Source organism: Cydia splendana, chromosome Z (assembly GCF_910591565.1).
Source record: "Cydia splendana chromosome Z, ilCydSple1.2, whole genome shotgun sequence".
In the NCBI taxonomy this organism is placed as follows: domain Eukaryota; kingdom Metazoa; phylum Arthropoda; class Insecta; order Lepidoptera; family Tortricidae; genus Cydia; species Cydia splendana.
The window spans coordinates 36,328,461-36,349,712 of record NC_085987.1 but is presented as its reverse complement, the minus strand read 5'-3'; the positions used below and the strand labels follow the sequence as shown (position 1 = coordinate 36,349,712).

General features: G+C 35.7%; 1 protein-coding gene across 1 annotated transcript in view; it reads left to right on the top strand.

Moving 5' to 3' along the window:
• The window catches only part of LOC134803930 (SCY1-like protein 2), a 383,486-nt gene extending 377,228 nt beyond the window's left edge, over positions 1-6,258 (top strand). Inside the window, exon 17 of the mRNA XM_063776750.1 lies at positions 5,789-6,258. Coding sequence (XP_063632820.1) covers positions 5,789-6,091 — 303 coding nt within the window. The 3' untranslated portion in view covers positions 6,092-6,258. The remainder of the gene's footprint in view (positions 1-5,788) is intronic.
• The last annotated feature ends 14,994 nt before the right edge of the window (positions 6,259-21,252 follow it).

Here is a 21,252-nt window from a genome sequence, read left to right as displayed (position 1 = left end):
ATCTTCTGCGGTCGTATCTTCTTCCCCACCGACAGGGAGAGATTTCTCATCGCTCACATCGCCATTATAATTGTACATCTGCACGAACCCGGTTGGCGTCTCTATCATGCAACAAACTCTGTCTGCCCGTTCACTAAACCTCTCATCGCATTATCATACGCTATATTATCTCTTCAATCCCGCGAGACAATTGTGGCAATGTAACCTTCAGGGAGAATAAACATGGTGCATGGTTGTACAACTGTCCTGTTATGAACGCGATGCATGAGGGCCTCGACGTTACATGTATCAAAACGCCCGAGTCGGAGAGTAGTTCCACACTGAATGCTATCATCTGTTATCACAATGAGCGGTAGGCACGCCTGCTGGTGGTATCTGTGTTGTCTGTCTTATGTCAAACCATGCAATTGGCCAGTAGATTCTAATATTAATAAAATGGGGTTTAAAAAAGGTTAATATTAAACTATTAAATTAATTACCCATCGATAATAATAATAATATTTAGAAATTAATTATTCTAAGTAATTAAATGAATAAAGGAATAATATTTACTTGCCTATTGATAGAAATTGCATTTCCTTATGAGTTTATGTTTAATTTAATTTAAATCAATATAAAATACTAGTTTATTTATTTGATTTGTTTTGGAGATTGTAGGAGCATTGCATTGAGATTGAGACTGAGTGATGAGTAAACACTTGAGTAATTAAAATTATGTAACCACATAAAATTTTATCGCCATCTCCCAATATCTATAAATGTATATTAGCGTGGTCCATGAATGTATGAAAAAAAAAATTGTGTTATTTTATTCGACTCCACCAGTGTTTTCTTATTCGACTATGAACGAAAATTATATGTACCAAATTTGAGCTTTCTAGGACAACGTTTAGAGGTTGCTATGATTTAGAAGTAATAAAATTAACTAAAAAGCGTAGTACCCGCAACGGCCAATTTCAATAGTACCTAATCTTAACGAGGATTACCCTCATTACCCTGTTTCGTTATTTGTTTCATTTCTTATTAATACTTGCGTAAGTGAAAGAAGTGTTTTTTGTTGTGCTTACTTGCGTTATGATATATTAGGTATCTGGTATAAGTTTATGATAAATCGATATGCGTAATTAATTGTATGGACCGTTTGAGAACTAGTGAAATATGGCATCGACTAGTAGTTCCGTATCAACTAGGGCTACAGCGGCAGTGTGGTGAATTGGAAAACCAACAGAATCAATATGTCATGCGAGACTTCCGTCGAAAGGTGATATGCCCAGAAGATTTCACTTTCATCATTTAGAAGAGAAGAAGGAAGCTAAGTTTCGTGCGCCCGGAGCCCTACATCAAGCTAGATGGATGGCAAAAGCTATCTACTGCATAAAAATGTATTTGTTTAAAGACCAATTTAAACTGACTGCAGCTGAGAAACGGTCCCTCACGGAATTGTCACTGTTTGTGAGTCTTATTTATGGGCGATTTTGGAACGAAGCCCCGGTAGCAGGAAAGGCTCCTTTGAATGACGCAACCTTCATAACGCAGGCCAAAAATTATCCAAACAAGATTATTAGCACCAGTGTTGTGAAGGCATTTAGCCGCCATCTTTGGTACTTCTCGGAGCATTTGGTTGGTCTCTCTTTGTTCGATCCGAGAATATCTACAGAAACTAAGAGAATTATGGTCAAAAACTTTCAGAAACCGCCAACATAAAAGGGTTTGAAGAGGCCAGTTGGGAAAACCTTTAATTTAAAGGAGCCGTTGCTGTTACAAAACTTTTTTACACAGCGAACTTCAGTTCTATTTGATTTGATTATTAGCAATGGTCGAGAGAAATCAGAAGCATTTTTTGTAAAAGACCCGTCACACTGGCACACTGATCAAACTTAATGTCGATATGCAGAAAAATGAAAGTTGTAAATGACTCTGCAGAAAGAGGTATTGCTTTGATCCAAAAATTTAATTCAAGCATTACAAAAAACGAAGAACAGAAGCAATACCTTATCCGCGTCGTCGATCTGAAAAAATGTCTACTTTTTCTGTACATTCCAAAAAAGCGTCAAATCATAGCAACCCCTAAACATTACCCGATTTCTCAAAATTTTTATACAACGCCGTTTTAAGTCTAATCAAACGAAGAGAAACTGGTGGAGAAAGGAATTTAAAAAAAAATTATTTTTGAACCACCCTAATGTATATATAGGGCAAAATAGGCCGATTTGTAAGAATATCAATTCAAGTTTGAATGGAGTGAACTATATAAAAAAATGTTTTTAGATAAATATGTAATGTTACTAGTTCAAAATTTATAGAAAATTTGAATCGATAATTTAATAATCGGTCTTGACCAACCTCACCTTAATACTATTTTTTTACGAATTGGAGTTTCTGTGACACGTATATCCAGCCAACTTAAGAGTATAGAGTCAATTAAGAGACATGTTAAATACTTGTTGCTCCAACACATAACGCCATTCGCATACTTGTATGCCAAAAGCATCTCTCGTATCTGTAAAGTTATATGCTTGGAACGGTTTCATAATTATGTTACAAATATCTAAAGAACGTAAACACTCATGCATTTAGAAGACATGATCCTTGTCGGACGCCTTGTTTATGTTTGATGTTATTCGTGAGAGGCAAACTCGTTAGTTAATATTTCATCTTTTTATGTCCGAGTATATATATATGTAAGGCTCTGCGCCCAACATTTATAACGCTGTCTCATTCACTGTTGCTGTTTGTTCTTCTACGCAGCTTGCACGGAGCATGATCGTGAGTACAGTTTCTCTCTAGACACAGTATCCGTCTAGGCGTTGTGGACGCGTAGGGGGTCTTGGAGAGAATAATGTAACCTCTGCGGGTCCGCTATGGAACGATATTCCTCGTTACGGCTTCCCTACGTTTCCACTTCACTTTTACGGGCCGTAACAGCTAAGACGATCCTCGTCATATTTTCTACCTCCCTACTGTTGCTCTAATTCATTTCGATTCACTATGCCTTTTCGCAATTGAGTCGTTTGGATAATGAGTAGCGTACGAACAGGTGGTGGAATTCTGGACAGAGAGGGCATTGGAGTCGTCTAGGTATATTTTATAATTAAATTAATAACGATTAAATGATTGATTTATCTAAAACACACTTTCTTCAAGTCCTGCCAAAGTTAAGAATAGTAAATATTAAATCATTTTTCATAGTATTTCTCAATTATCAACATAGACTACACTTATAATTAACACAAAAGTACGTTCTACAAATATTATAAACAGTTGTCTAAATTGACAACTTCAGATTATATTGTCGTATCTATAAGTTATGAAGTTATTGACTGGTAATGAAAATTAGAATGTATTATTATCTATTAAGTGTAAGAATTGTAAACGAAATATTATGGCATAATATGTAACATCACATTTCTGACATAAGTACCTACCTACCTAGTAAAGGATTTTATAAATAATTTATCCATCAATCATAAAAAGACTAAACTAATAACGACTTCATTTTCTTCTCTGTTCAAATTGCCACCATATGTCCGTACACTAATAATGAGTCACATCGGTACGCTGATCATTCTATCATCATAAGAATAACCAACTATAAAAATGTTACACAAAGATGTTGCCAATCCATCAACTTCACTCGAATAGCCAAGAAATGTCATTTAAGTACCTAATATACCTACACGTTATACCTACCTAAAGTCAATCCACACTTTGAATGCTCGAGTATAATTATTAAAAGTCGAGTCATAGTAGTAATAACAAAAGGCCATTAAAACAATACAAAAAAAGGTTCTGCTAAACGATTTTAAATAGGTTTTTAGGCCCTTACAAGGCATTATCTGAGCAGTCAAAGTAACCCGGATTGGCGGCAACATCTCCGTGGATTATTGATTCATTCGTAGTGTGAGTAGTTGTTAACGAGTAAGCAAACTGAATCACAAGAATTTCCATAAACCCAACACGCTTCCGTACGCTAAAGCTGAAAGTGATTACGATTTAAAATTAATGGCATGTATGAGTAGTAGAGTCAGACCAAGTAAAGTCTGCAGCGGATTTGATAGCCCACGCAGTGCAAGTATTATTTTAAACGTCAAACTTCTATGAAATTATGACGTATAAATAACACTGGCACTGCGAGGGCTATGAAAAACGCTGCAGACTTTTCGTGGTTTAACTCTAGTTACATTCTACTAATTGCGTTGCAAGAGTCTGCTGAAAGATCGAACGTGTTTCATTAACAATGAATAACATTGTGATAATGAAGTACATTTTTTCAGTTGTTAAGTTATAGTTTGAAATTGTATCACTTGCGACAGCATGCATCTAAATGTATGTCATATTTGTGCATATGGCAGATAATTACTGAAAATAGTTCACTGCACGTATAGTATTATTTAACATTACCTTAAAAGCTCTACGTTCTTTTATGTTTTGAAATTATTTAAGCTGTGCACTTATGAATAAAGGTGAAAAAAACTATGTTACATTTCCACTTCGTTCGCTGCCAAGCGTCAAGTCAGAAATTGTCACGCGCGCGCCAACATTATTGGCACAAGTTAACCAGTTTTACGCCATAGCACTTAAAAACTCGCTGTTAAAATTCTTGGCGTCCAAAGGGTTATAATAGGCATCCTTTTAATAGGTATTTAACTATTTAATTCTCGTGCATGAGAGTAACCCTGTGCTCAGCAGTGGGAGTAGGTAGTGGGACGTACCTATGTATGCTGAAATAGTTTTGTAAATTTCAAGAAAAAAACCGGCCAAGTGCGAGTCGGACTCGCGCACGAAGGGTTCCGTACCATTGTCTATTACGCAAAAACCGGCAAAAAAATCACGTATTTTGTATGGGAGCCCCACTTAACTATTTATTTTATTCTGTTTTTAGTATTTGTTGTTATAGCGGCAACAGAAATACATCATCTGTGAAAATTTCAACTGTCTAGCTATCACGGTTCATGAGATACAGCCTGGTGACAGACAGACGGACAGACGGACAGCGGAGTCTTAGTAATAGGGTCCCGTTTTTACCCTTTGGGTACGGAATCCTAAAACTGAAGTTGACAATTTCCGGTAGGTACTGAAATGGTAAAAATGCCTATTTTCTTTTGTCATGGATTTATTAAATGGCTAACATTTACCATACGATACTCTGTGTAATTGTGCCCTTCTTTGCGCTATTTACCGAGAGTTATTAGACTTATTAGTTAATAAAGCCAAAGAAATTGTCAGGTAACCCATTTCACATTTTTAACTTTTTATGTTTAATGTTTGACTGTCATTCTGGATGATGTTGCTGGTTATCTCTATCTCCATAAATAATTGTAGTAAGCGTAAACTCATGGTAACTCTGCGAGTACTCCTCCTGACTGGAGCGCTTGATTCTAATAACATAGCAAACACATCGAAAATGCGCACGGCTCAATTTGGTAGGTATTATATTGGACGCCGAAATATCAGAACATGCACCCCAAGCCTTGAGGATAGTGTCAAGCGCAAATATCCGTGAGCACCGCTTGATATACCTTACTTAATTCAGTCGTCCTAAAAAGGCTGGTTGATAATCAACGTTAAAAACTGGACCATAGAAGGTTGCATAATAGGACCATAATTAGTTACCTGATTTTACTGTATTACAAATGTTTATGACTAATTGTAATTTAGGATTCTGAAATAAGTAATATGTTGTATCAAGGGCTTTACATTGATATTTTTGATAGCGTATGTAGCCATTTGATAATTGAATTATTCATTATCATTTCGTCATGATGAAAAATCTTGTGTGTTCATATAGGGCGGGTCTATGCCGAATACGTCGTCCAGCGTGCCGTTTCTGCTGACGTCATCGATGCAGTCGATCCGGTCACGGCGGCCGTCAGCGTGCTTGAGTGGCTCGCAGGGCTCCGGCATATTGCAGCAGCTCAGCAGTGGCATGGTAAGGCACTTGCCCGTCGGCTCCTCGAGTTCCGTGCACAACAAGTTGCCCACGCACTGGGGTGCACTTCAGGGCGCGTCCAGTGCTGGCTACAACGCGTTGCAACATACGGCCATCGCTGTCAGGAAATGCCCCTCGCTCAATATTACACTGACGCGTTAAAATCGTCATTACCGACACATGAGTAACTCGGCACTTCCGAAGAGACGTTACCCGGAAAGTATACCATTCAGGATTTAATCGTTTGTTATAATCATGTACAACTCTTGAATTCATCTAAGTGTGATAGTATAGTAGGAGCAAATTAGCGAGTTGTAGCGTCTCTTCGGCGCGAGCGAGCGTGCGCGCGCGCGCCACCGCGGCTCCACTGCGCACGCGGTCCCGCCGACCGAAGCTTCCGTGGCAGTCAGTCGCCTGCAACGGCAATCCCCGTCCGACCCCTCAGTGTTTAGTAGTTTCAAAATATTGATGTTGTAACACCATATTAGATTTATTTGCCATTACTTTTTAGAAAAATACTTATACCTTTAGTTCAATGTTATTTTTGATGTAAAATTAATATTTCTGTTTAAATTAATTTAATTCCTAAATGTAATTCTGCAGTAAAATGGGAATATGTAAGCTTTAATCAAAATAATGTGGACATATCACTCGTTTGTTGAACATATATAATTTTAAAATGGTGTAAAATGTCCAATTTTAATAAACATAAAAAGTATATCGAAAGTTTGAACAGAAGAAGTTACCATGCTGATATGATACATACAGCAAAATGATAATGGTGCTGTGATATGGTATTGTTATAGAAAAATAGAGACTACTGAAATTAGAGGGAATAAACCATTACGGTAAAACCTTAGAAACTATTTATGTTCGTTACTCCTTTGAGTACAAACGTTTCCAAAGTTTAAAAAAATGTGCCAAAGGAAGAAGTTAACCTTAAATTATCTATTAAGTTACTAAATTAATGATATTGGAACTTATATAAGTCCCTATTAAGAGAAAGTTATATTTAACTAAATGTTGTATTTGTATGGAAACTCTTGCAATCAAATCGTCTAAAGAGTAACACCAAATTGTGAACTTTAGTTAAAACTATATTGACTTAATTTGAGCTCATGAAAAGCTATTGTTCTGCAATTGGGGAAGTAAATAGCTAGCCAGCTCGTCGACTTTTGTCCAAAACGTTTCAAAATTGCCGCTAGACAATTTTTTCAATTCTAATTAGACTGACAATAGTTATTTGTTTTACAAGGGGGCAAAGTTGTTGTTTAACCGCTCGTGCTAATATTAATACGCGAGTAATCGAAAGATTCCAAAATTGAACCACGAACGTAGCGAGTGGTTCGAAAAATGGAATCTTGAGCGTTGCGAGGGTTTCAAAGCACGAGGGTTAAACAAAATTTGCCCCCGAGTGAAACACTAAATTTTTCACCACACCAACCCGAAGCAAATATTTAATGTAAAATATCAAAACAATATCAAACCCAATCAAATTCAAATGAATGTTATTAAATATTTATCATCCAAAATCATCATTTCAATTCTACCAGCAAACATAAGAAAACAACTCAAAATTTGCATTTGATTACTTTGCCACACATGTGAATTACTGATAGCAAAGTGCAACTTTGCTATCCGTTTTTGAAGTGCAAAGTAAGCCTTTCCGAGCTGGTGAGGTGAAAAAGAATTTCAAAACCTAGCGTCACAAAGCTGACGTATATCAGTTGTACATCCACTGTTCTTTAAGATTGCACGTCGAATTTTTACTTTATTTCTAAATATTACACATAGCTTTACCATTATTTAACGAAGAGTAAATTATATTAAGAGTAAATATTGCAGGTTGGTAGATATAATATATCATTGGCCTGATGACAAATTTTGAAATCCCTTTTAATATTGTCGGTACACTTGTATTGGTTCCGAAAAACACAATATTTCAGCTATACTCATAAGATTTAACATAAATAATTGCATTTTATTATAGCTGGTTTGAACCTCGCGCGAAAACGCATCGCACGCCATTTGTGACGTCATAAATTAGTTGGTGGTAGGGTGGTAGACATTGTTTACATACTTACAGTCACGAATTTCCCTTGAATCCGAATGATATTGTTAATTGAGCACCATATATTACGATTAGGGATGATAAATACATTACAAAAATTTCTCACAATAACTCATTTTATACAAAAACTCTCACACGGTTGCAATTTAAGATGAATTATTTAGATACATGTAAATTTTGAGTGAAAATCACCGAGCGCCGGTTTTACTTTTAAATTTATAATTTTTTCTAGTTACGACAGCCAACATGGCAATGATAATTCCATTCAGCCAAATAATTAAAAAAGTTCTTTTGGTGAAATATCGTATTATTTAGTATTTTATTTATATAATAACAAATAAATATTTACTTTATATCGTGTAATAATATTTTTTGGACGTAATAAATATTTAGTGGCGAAATAATATTTTTTTTAACCTCCAAACTCTTTGGTGAGGACGTAATGGATTACAGTCAATGAGGTTGTCTATGTTGCTCTAAGAAATATGTCATGGATTGATAACGTCAATCCTTAGCTCGCTTCTGATTGGCCTTTCAGTCAAAATGGCCGATTGGAGAATTTTGCACTTTTATTTTATTGAATATATTAATAATCCTAATGTTTATACTGTGATTGGGCCATTTTTTACAATCATATTAACATATATGTTTCTTTGAAACCATTATTTCCATGATTCTTTGTTACTGTCATCAGGCCAATAATAGAGCTATTAGCATTTCATATTTTGCTAATGATACATACACAAACAGATATAGTTAAAAAAGTTCATCTGTTTTGGCGAAAGTAAAGTTAGCGTGAAGGTATGAGTATTAGGTATGCAAAGTCCAGCGCCCCGTAGAGTTAAAGTTGAATGACTTCGCCGCTTTTGTTAATCCCTTAAACTAGGTGTTTACCAACTTACGAGTATGCCACGACGCTGACGCCGCGCGCGCGTGTGCGGTCATAGGAAACAAGATAATATTGTCGTATTACGATTACAAATAACATTTTTCATTCTTCTTGATACCGCCTGCATAGAAACAGACTGATGTCCCAATCCTGTCATAATAATTATAGTATTTTTCACATAGCTTGGGTCCGGTGACATCTCAATACCTACTTATTTTGCATAATTTTCGTTTTAAGGTAATAAATTGTATAGATAACAACTGTCACCGTACCCAGACTATGGGAAAAATACTATATCACATCGATAACGCTTAATAAATAGGTAGCATGACACGAATAACGCATAAATAAGTGTAATATATGTATACTTAAGTAAAACTACCACGGAGATTTAACTTGTAGGAATCACTTAAGTATTGTGCTTATTCTGCTTAAGTAATCCAAATTGTACAGTTACTGGCCGTTCAAACAACCATCGGTACATACTTACTCAGTTTAAACAACAATTCTAAAAGCAATGAGTTTTGATCCTTCAGCTTTTATCGGGGTATAAAATGAAAAATGCTTGTTCAATTTAATATACAACTGGTATTAATTATACAATTGGTATTGGTGGTAACATATTTACACCTAATATTTTGGTATGAGCCAGTGCTATAGTAGGTATCAGTCGCAATTACTTAATAGTGAATTATCCCGCATTATTTTTATATCAATTTATTGCGCCAATTTTTCTATTTGTTTGCTTTTTAGTGCCCCTATTTACGCCTGCAGACAAACCTTTGTAGTTTAATTTCTACTTCAAGTAAATGTTAGTATTTTTTCAGATTTTTTGAGAGCAGGTAACGTAATATCTATGTGATTGAATAAAGATACACGTTTGTTTTATAAGTTTTGTAGTAATTATAGTAAATTGATATTAATTTGTAGAAATATAAATATTTCGTTATATAGACTGACCAAACTGGAGTACTTACCTACTTGAATTATTCTGGTCGAGTAAATGACGATAGGTGTTGTTATGATTAAACTAATACTCACAACATATTTAGGTACTAAAACATACCGAGTCGATTGACACACATGAAACCTGAAATTAAAATTATATTAAAAAGTATAAAAATATATTCGTCCAGAGAATGTGGCCAAAATGACAATATTTCACCGTTAACACAAAAGGAAAAGTTAATTGATGTATTGACACGCGATTTTTAATTCCTATCGCTTTATACTTTTTATAGCTACAATTGGTGTCAACAGTTGATGATTTTCACCTAGGCTACGTCCAGAAAATACTAATATATTGTGACCGTTTATAATAAACCCAACTTACAAATTATCTTCAGAATTTAATATTATTTTCATATTATACTCACTCCTAAACTGTCTATGGATATTTTTTGTTCCTGCTCTAGATAGCGTAGCAGCTTTGTAGCCATAATCCCGTACTTGTACAAACCTCAATTAGAGACTACCCCTAATTACCTACCGAAAACATTACACACAACAGTACATTGTTTTACAATATAGAATAAAGGTTAAAAAACAGTTATTAACGAATGTATCAGCTGTTTTGTTACGGCAGAAAATGCGTTTGTAACCAGTGTGTGATTTGGCATGTGTTAGGGGTAGTATAAGTGTTAGTAGAGTTAGCGTAGCGGAGGGACGGGGGCCGCGCAGCCGAAGCCAGGCGGAGGCGCGCGCCGCGGGTCGCGGCCGCGAGCCCGACACTACTCCAGTCTCGCACGCGCTTTGGATTTTAATCACTTTATGTTGTGGTTGCTTACAGTACCAGCTGTTTTCCGGGCGTACGTAAAGAGAGTTTCGTTAAAGATATAGCCGCGTAGCGTTAAAGCGAACGCAATGATAGCGGCGCCGTCGCGTGTCGCCGCGCGCCGCCTGCGCCGCCTCGACGCTCCGCGGTCCCCACTTCACGCCCGTCTCGACACACTCATCTCACGTTATTTATGAACAGCACGTACTCTGTGACAATGATCGTGATCCCGCACGTGACTTATGATTATATTAAATATGACACTGGAATGTGTAGAACCTATTCGTGCCAATGTTACTATATTTACACCAATAATAATACTTCAGCCATTTCACGCATGTAATACTGGATTTACTTTACGAGGGCAACACTGAAATATTTTAGAGTAGAGATAACAGTAATTATTAAGCAGTCATGTTTTATAAAAAACCGGACAAGTGGGAGTCGGACTCGCCCACCGAGGGTTCCGTACTTTCATAGTATTTGTTGTTAAAGCGGCAACAGAAATACATCATCTGTGAAAATTTCAACTGCTTAGCTATCACGGTTCATGAGATACAGCCTGATGACAGACGGACGGACGGACGGACGGACGGACAGCGGAGTCTTAGTAATAGGGTCCCGTTTTTACCCTTTGGGTACGGAACCCTAAAAATGGAATCACCCTGAATCGTATCATCCCGAAGCTCTTCGGCGTACTATCCCATGCAGGGATACCAAACGATATTTTTAATACCTATACATAAATTGTCATGTAAGATATTGTTCCAGATATCATATGGATACGTGAAGATGTCGAAATCTGCTGATAGGAACTTTTTTGTCAGTTTTGTTTTATAAGCCGCACAACTTCTATGTTAACTCGGGTCGGGACGACGCTGTGTATAATACCAATTAAAAACAGTTAACTGAAACCTATCGTAACTTTGCTGTTGGCCATTATTAAGGCGGTTAAGGCCGTATAAAATTATGACAGAACATTTCCAGCAAACATGAAAATAAATCACAAACGAATAAAATATTCCAACCTCTAAAATATTAAAAATCATTCTATTTTTTTATATGAACTCTGAGCTTCTGTTCTAAGAACTTTCAGTGTTACCAATGTAATTATACCCAGTATCGGCGCATTATTAGTACCTACGTACCTATGCATAACTTTGCACTCACTTTAATTGAGGGCATATTAGAGTAGGTATATTTAAATATATAAATAAATGCTTTCAAATTAATAAAGGCGCAATTAATTACCTATAAAAATTAATGGAGAGCTTATTATTATAATAGCTACGTGTTGTATAAAATATTGGAAAAAAGATTGATATGTTTTAATACAATCTTGATCAAAATGTAGAGTAACAGAGTTTAGAAATAAAGAAACTAATGCAAAACAATTAACACGATATGGCAATCTGGGAACAGAGAGATTTAAAAGGTAGGTATTTTGCTAAAGAAAGGTTATGATATGATACTCGTGTCTCCACGACATAATATCTGCCGTTTGTCTCAAGGAATCAAAAACAAAAGGTTGTGCTGTCAGAATTGTCAGCTAAATAATTCTTATATGGGCCGGACACTATCATGAATACTGACATTACTTTGAAGGAATGACGTTTTTAGTGATAGTGTAGGGATTGTCATGAAGGAATGACGGCAAGTAATTAAGTTTATTTAAATATCTTCCATCAGTATCAGAGTTATGTCAAAGTAATGATACTAGAAATGACATTACTACTGACAGTGAATTGATTAGAATGATGGAATCAGAAATGACAGATGGATTAGTAACAAATTTAGCATTGGCATTGCCATACAATACACAAATCCATTATAATTCTGATCTGCTATAACGTAGTTGCTGTTATAAAGTTCAGGGTCGCTAGGAATGAACAACACTGACAATATACAACTATACATAGTGTTATTTATTCCATCTTTAAACTATTTGACTTTTTTATTCTTGCCTCTATATTATTGTAGAATGTATAAGAAAACCAAGCTATAAAACACTTGTTACGTTCTTAACTATGTCAAAAATTAAAAATAAACTTTGCTGCGTCGCGTAATTAATTATGAAACTTTTTACCTCATTGAGATTTATCGATACCAGAGCGAAGAATGTAAATGTCTCTTTTTCTAGATTGCCATTGTTTCGATTAGAAAAATAACCGATCATCGAAAAGACACATTTCTTTTTTGGATTCCTGTAATAAAAGCAGATTTTATTCCCAACGCATTTTATCTCTGAGAACTTGGGAATCTAAAAAAATGGAATATATTATACTTGTTTTTAGTATATGGGCTTAAATTAAATTAAGGTTATAAAATTTATGTAACTGAAAATACTTTTCTGGAAATTGCACAGCGCTCTTGTCGCGAATTGCCAATTAAGGAGTGTAACCAGTTAATATAGTACAATTATGAAAACATGATGATTTATAATCAGCTATGTCAGAGCTATCTCTGCGTGGCATTTGCAATGATGAAGTGTGGGAATGTCATCTTAAATGTCAAATTTTTATGGAAATATGACGTGTATAATGACACTTTGTTCTGTACAAGTCGGAGCAGACTCTAAGCCCTCATTCGCACGAGCGCTTTTTCAACGCACGTTAAAAAAGCGTTTGAATGACACAAATGGAAACATATGTATTTGTTCACACGATGGCGGTGGCGCTTTTTATCAAGCATTGTTGGATTTTCGACTTTAAGCGTTGGTCGTTAAATCGAATATAGCTTGTGGACGGATTCAAGCGCTTTTTTAACGCGCGTTGAAAAAGCGTTCGTGCGAATGAGGGCTAAGTCCACTTACTATAGATCTTTCGCCTTCCTGTAGGGTGGCCCGTGCCCAGTAGAGAGGAAAGACGTCATCGCGATGTTAGACATCATCGACAACTCGTCTTCTTCTAAAAAGCGCAAATCGCGGCAATAATAGAGATTGCATATATTTTTAAATCATAGTCAAATATTTCACGTGTGATATATTAATAGTGACCTAAAATTTTATTTTTATTAGTCCCTTTCAGTAGTTCCTACATCAAAAGCATTTATCTGATTGACCGTTTTTCAGTTTGGCGTTCCAATGAATACTTAGCGTGAAATTTTCTCATAGGTACATAGTTTCGTGGGCAAATTACAAGTAGGTAATTCCGTTATGCATATAACGCATCACATCGCGAGATAGGTACCGCTACGAAGGGCTTCACCACATAACATATTAATAAGGTATACATACCTTATTATTGTATTCCGTGGTTTTAAATGCTGCGTAGTTGACCATGTTGTCGTCCGACTCGTCCGTCGTCAAGCGGGTTGATGGGAGTGAAAATGCCCTTGGATATTATTTAAATAGCCTTAGGTGTAGGTAAATTACCTACAGCAACATTAGAACTTTTGGATAATTTCAACATCACTTGCAGTGCATTACGCTCGTTCTTATGGTTTCAACGAGGTGCATTAGGTGTGGTGACGAAATGAGATCAATTTGAGATGATTTGTTAATTTCTGCGGAAATGTAAACCCAGCCTACCTTCAACTGTATTTTCGGATGGCTGTCAATAAAGAAACCCGACTTTTAAATTATATATCTGTATTTAGGTAAAGAAGCATTCCATGAAATCGTCTACCGTTTGTCCCGTACAAACGCGAATTTTCTGAAGATTTGCTGGTATAAGAATTTCCTTTTCTATGACAAATGGTCAACAATTTTCTTCTTCTTTGCCTGTCCCTCTTCCTAGTTTATCTGGGGTCGGGTCTCGTTGTATATCTGCGCCAGAGTGCTCTGTTCTGGCTTGTCTGCGTACTCAGGTTCTCTTTCCGGATCTCTTTCTGCATGTCTGACCACCAGGTGTTGGGTGGTCTTCCCCTTCCTCGGGATAGGTTGGGTATATTTAGGGCCAGTTTAACAGAATGGTCATCATAACGTCTAAGGATATATCCATACCAGCGCAATCGACTTTCCTTTACTTTTTCAACTATAGGTGCTACCTTAAACGATCCCCTAGTAAATTCATTTCTGACTCTGTCCAATCGAGTCACTCCTCCCGCCCATCTGAGCATTTTCATCTCGCTTGTGTGGAGTTTTTGTTCGTGTACTTTCTTATAGGTCACGCACTCTGCTCCGTATGTCATGGCTGGTCGAACAACCGTTTTGTACACTTTCCCTTTTACTCTGATGGGCATTTTGTGATCGCAGAGGACACTCGATAATGATCTCCATTTAAGCCATCCGGTGCTAATACGGTGATCTACGTCTTTATCAACTTTTGCATCAGAAGTAAGTACCGACCCTAGATATTTGAAACCGTTCACTTTTGGTAGTGCTTGATTGTCTATATAAATATTGCACCCAGTTTCTTCTGTGCCTCCAAAGTTACATTCCAAATATTCGGTTTTACTCCGGCTTATACGTAGCCCGTGGCTTTCTATGCGTGTTACCCACTGACAGAGTATTTCCTGAAGGTCTGTTGCATTTTTCGATAGCAAGACGATATCATCCGCGTAAGGCATACATTCCGGTGTTGACTTTTGTATGTCTCTGGTGATGTAGTCCATGCACACGTTAAACAGTAGAGGACTCAAAGCTGATCCTTGATGGACCCCTACTTCTACGCAGAACGGATCGCTGAGGCCGGCAGGGCTTTTGACATTGCGTTTTGGTGTTTTTATACATGTCTTGGACTATAGTTATGTAGTACTCTGGGATGTTTTGGGCTCTCATCGCCAGCCATACTAGCCTTCGGGGAACTCTATCGAAAGCCTTGTCCAAGTCGATGAAAAGGAGATACAAGTTTTCTTTATTCAGACGGTGTTTTTCCGTCACAATTCTGATTGTTTGGATAGCATCGATCGTTGATTTGCCAGGAGTGAAGCCATATTGGTTTTCGGTTATGGAGATGTGATTATTTAAACGAGAGGCAATTACGCTTTCGAAGAGTTTTAATGTGTGTGATGTGAGCTTTACTCCTCTATATAGTTTCCACACTGTGCAATATCGCCTTTTTGTTTATAAATAGGACATAGTGTACTATTACGCCAGTCTTCAGGGACAAATGGTCAGAAATATGCATAGAAAAATAATCGCCTTCTTTAAATGCCGAAAAAAAGTCGCAACGCAGGAAATAAAATGCGTTTGTACGAGACAGCCCGTGGAACGCTCCTAAACACGATTTGTCGCAGTGAATGTTATTTAGACTTAAACGGTTTTTAATATCATACCTACCCAGGTCCATACACGCCGATCGTGTAATGTCGTATTGATGATTATTTCAAAATTTTGCAAACGAAATTTCTAACATTCGATTTTTAATGAGTTTAGAAAATTTGTAAGCTAACCCTGAATACTAAAATAAAAACTCTGCCACGCCCGTCTGTCGGAAACTCGTCGTTAGTGAAAACTTAAAGGATGGACATAGATAGGTACAGTCAATAGAGCATCAATAGAAGCGGATCAGACAACGCGTCTAAAGTATCATTCTCATACAGCTTAAACAAAAGAGTTATGTCTCTAGAACAATTAGAATGTAATAAAAATACTTTTGGACTCGAATTGTAGATATTTCTCTCTATTTGGAAAATTTCAGGCTGGCAGATATTTTTGGCGCGTTGTTCCATCCACCACTCAGTACCTACAGATACTTAAAGTCAGAACATTAACTAGAAAATGATACTGTAATAACTACGACATCGCAATAACTATACAAGTTACATATCTATTTTTATACTCTACTGTATGTGTATTCGACGAACTGTCTTAAAGCAATGGTGTTTGTATAAGAAATAAATTAGTAATATACTTACCTACATTCTAATTAGTCAGGGAAAACCAGATTTTTGTGAAATATAGGTAAACTTTTATTAGTTTAATTGGAAGTGTAACCAAAGATGTGATGTAAAATGAATGAATTTAGTCCGTGGCGTACACGACAAAAAGTGTGATATACGGGAAATGATGATGATGGAATTTCCTTTTGCAGAGTTGCTTCTTTTGACTCACAGATTGATTTAGGAAGGGAAGCCAACCGGATTTTTGATGCAAAATTTTGACTTAAGGGGGGGTGCACCCCGAAATTTGTAAAAAAATTAGTTTGGCTATGTGCGCAAGTTTGGTATCATTTTCGGGTAAATCAAGGATGCTGAATTCATCTCTGATATTTAATTTATACGGTTATATATAAATAATTTGAAAAAAATGAAAAATAAAAATTTTCTATTTTATTTATTTCCGAATAAATGCAAAAAAAAATATTTTTTTATATATACACAAAAAATTAAAAAATCATGAAAAAGCCCTACTATTCATCGTTATAAAAAGTATACACATGGCATATTTATGTCTAAAAATGTAGAGAAAAAAAAATGAAATATAGACCTACTTTCGACCACCAGCTCACTGAATAGTATACAAAGATATGAGTTACAGCTATGAGAATTACGGCGTTTGATGATGATGAGATATCCTTTAGCATAGTGAGTTCTTAGAACCTTTAGATCATTTTAGGAACGGGAGCCACCTTGATTTTTGGTGCGGTGTGGTTGAAAGGTTGAGGATGATTTGTCCCATACAATCATAAATTTATGAAAGCATCTGTTTAGGTTTCTGCATTAAGTTTGGTGTCATTATCGAGTAAATTAAAAGAAAAAAAAGAGAAATGGACTAATAATTACATTATTTCGTATTTTAAAGATTTTGTTGCCTATATATTTGTAAACACTCTTTAACATTGCTTATGCTCGGTGTACAACATAATCCGATTTATGGGACGTAGCTATACGGTGGAAAATAATTTAAATATTAGTCAATATTTACATTATTAATTTGTATTTTGAATATTTAATTACCTAAATGATTTCTGTCTTTTGATTTACTCAAAAATGTCACCAAACTTATTGCAGAAACCTAAACAGGTGCTTGTATAAATTTATGATTGTATGGGACAAATCACCCCACCTTTCATCCCGTCCATATCAAAAATCAAGGTGGATCTCCTTCCTAAAATGATCTAAGGGTTCTAAGGACTCACTATGTATACTAAAAAGGGATCTCATCATCAACATACGCCGTAAATTGCTTAGCTGTAGCTCACATCGTTGTACCTTGTTCAATGAGTAGTCGAAAGTAGGTCTACATTTAATTTTTTTTGTGCACATTAATGTAAAATAAATATGCCATATGTATATTTTTTATAACGAGGAATAATAGGGCTTTTTCATCAAATTTTTATTTTTTGTGTGAATATTAAAATAAGAAAAATATATGCTTTAAATCGGAAAAAAATTAAATAGAAAAATTTTATTTTTTATTTATTTCAAATTATTGATATGAAACCGTATAAATTAAATATCAGAAACGAATTTAGCATCCTTGAGTTACACGAAAATGATACCAAACTTGACCACATAGCAAAACTTTATTTTTTACAAATTTCGGGGGCACCCCTCCTTAAGTGAAAATTTGGCATCAAAAATTCGATTGGCTCACCTTCCTAAATCAATCTGTGAGTCAAAAGGAGCAACTCTGCAAAAGGAAATTCCATCATCATCATTTGCCGTATAATTAAGTGAAACCAGGGACTAATTGTTGTGAGCGCGCGCCGAGCGCGACGGCCGGTGAAGTTCAGCGCCGGCGCTGGCGCCGCGTGTTGTTAGCGAAGGTTCCATAAAAGGCAATCAATATTTTGAATTGTGAACCGATTAATTAGGGGTAATTAAAGAATAAAGTTTTTTTAGTCTTTATTTTGTATATTTTAATATAAAATGTGATAGGATATCGATGCAAATGTTTGGCATCGGTCCAGATTCAGTGAGAAGGGTTTCGGTGCCCTGCTAAGATAGGTGTTTTTGAAAATTTTCTCACATTGTAGCGTAAATTTATAATTATACTCAATATCACTTGAAATGAAATACTTTTAATATATATACATAGTCTTTAAAGCATCAATCCTGTCGGAAGGTATGTTCGAGTACAAAAGAAATAATGGAAAATTTAAAGAGTATATAGATATACTGCGCTCCGGTACCTACCTACCTGAAAATAAACTCAATAGTCAAAAGTATCATATTTACACGTAGTTTAATTTGATATTTGTAATGCACCGCTCACTCATAAGTCATAGCCACCCTCGTACAAGAAATAGAAGCAATAATAAATGTAGATACTAGACTAGAGTCGTGTGGTAGGTGACTTCCATGCCCCGTCCCGCGTCCGTGGGACGGTCACTTGCGAACCAGCCGCACCGCTCGGCCAGTATCCCTCTATATATCTGCTCTGCTAAGCTAGTACCTGACTTAGAGCACAAAACTATGATAATACTATAACATATTCTGTGACAAAACTAAAAGTTACTACTTATACATTCATATATCTATTTTTATATCTCACATAAAATACGAAAGTAATTTCAATTACAAAATAGTAAATAGGTAGTTTTGAAAAATCAATATATATATATATATATATTATATATATATATATATACATATATATATATATATATATATATATATATATATATATATATATATATATATATATATATATATATATATATATATGACTATATATATATATATATGACTTACGTAGGTTTAGTTACCAGTTTATCAAAAAATTGTTAATTATAGATGGTCAAGCAAATCTTGTCAGTAGAAAAAGGCGCGAAATTCAAATTTTCTATGGGACGATATCCTTTCGCGCCTACATTTTTCAAATTTGCCGCCTTTTTCTACTGACAAGATCTGCTTGACCCAGTATATGTCAATGTAATGCGCTAAAGCCAGAACTATTACTTTCATTAAATGTTACTCCATAAATGCACTTTAGTATCGGCTCATCGGCTGTATTCCTTTTATATGTATGTTATTAGTTACTATATCAGCTACTACAATACTTTTTTTACTTCTGCTACGGATGCAGTAACACCGCGGGATACACCTAAAAAGTTTCCAATCGACGGCCTGCGGGCTGAATCCAGCCCTAATAAAGGTAACTTCAATATAACTGATTTATCAAGTAGGTAGGTACTACTGTACCTACCGAATGGTACTCCATACGTGTTGTGTTAATCCTACATGAAGTCTTGATACATAAAACCTGACTAAGTAGGTAACTACATGCTATCTCTTAGTTCTAAGAAAATGCGAAATCTGGCTTTTAATATCAATACCTATTTATGGATGCATGTCTGAATAAACTTTTTTTAACAAATTATTTGTAAAGTTAGAACGCTTTTCATTATGTTATTTGGGGCAACGCGGCTTGGAAGGAGGCATGTGCCAATGACCCAATTTCAGAGTAATCTCCAGAGCAGTGAGCGGAAGGACATCGGCGACGTACGTACGCTGTACATATTTATGTATCACCTTCACTTCCACCTGGCGCCGCGCCGGGCACCGTCGATACTAAAGTGCATTATGTTATAAACGGCGTTACTAGTCGAGGCATATTAGCAATTTATACTGAGAATAGAACACTAATCTATTACTTTATAAGATTGTTAGGAAAGTGAGTTAGAGGTAAGCTGGAAACGTGAAGGTAATAGGCGGAAGCTTTACTTTATGGTAACATCGCCTTATAATTGTCTTATCAGATTGATGCTTATTAAAAATACAAAGATCTATTATTGTTACAAAATAACCACATATTTTATTAGGTACTGTTAGCTTTCCACTGATTACCTACAACTTAATTAATAATCGGTAGACAACTCATAACTGTGTTAGTTACTGTTGTACAGTCGGCGCCTTGAATATCTGCGAGTACTCTTCGATACCGAGCTACGAGTGCTACGACCTCTATATAATTTTAGAAAAATTAAAAAAAAATGTCGTACTTCCAATAAGAAGGCTCATTTGCGCAGATATTTTCAGGTTAATAAAACTGTCTTAATAAATATTACATTTTACTGATATTACCATAATTGATTATATAATTATATATGTTAAATAACGTATCGTATTTCTAACTAAATAAATGTGATCTTATTCGGTAGGTTGTACTTGATACCTATATCAAATATAAAATCTATTACTAATGTAGCTAAAAATGTGGTTCTTGAGACTAACTTTTTCAGATAAGACCATGTTAATATTAATTATATTTCATATATCTTACTATGTTTTGATATATTATATGTGCCTATTTGAGAAATTGTTATTAAGTGTATCCAACTTGAAAGATCGCCGATGTGAGATGATCCCGCTATTCGAATATGTGCGAACTTACGGCTTGTGACCAATCATTATACCTATTTTGAGATTCATTCTTCTGGTTGTGGTGTGTGCTCAGTGTTAGAATACTTACTTATTAGCATTTTACACGTAAATTATAGTAAGTAAAAGGCCCCTGGTCGGCCACCGATGCCGATGCGATGCCCTACGTCGTCTCGCAGCTCCTCGACGGCAGTGGCTATCGAACAGTAACATTTCATATTAACTATACCTAACACATCTTTTACCTACTTATAATACTCGATGTGATTCTTAGGTATTGCCATGCCTACGTACATATGTTACATGTACCTACTTAGTGTAATGGATAAATATGTACTTTACATTTTTGATTAATACTTATTGTACTATTCTTAGAGTAA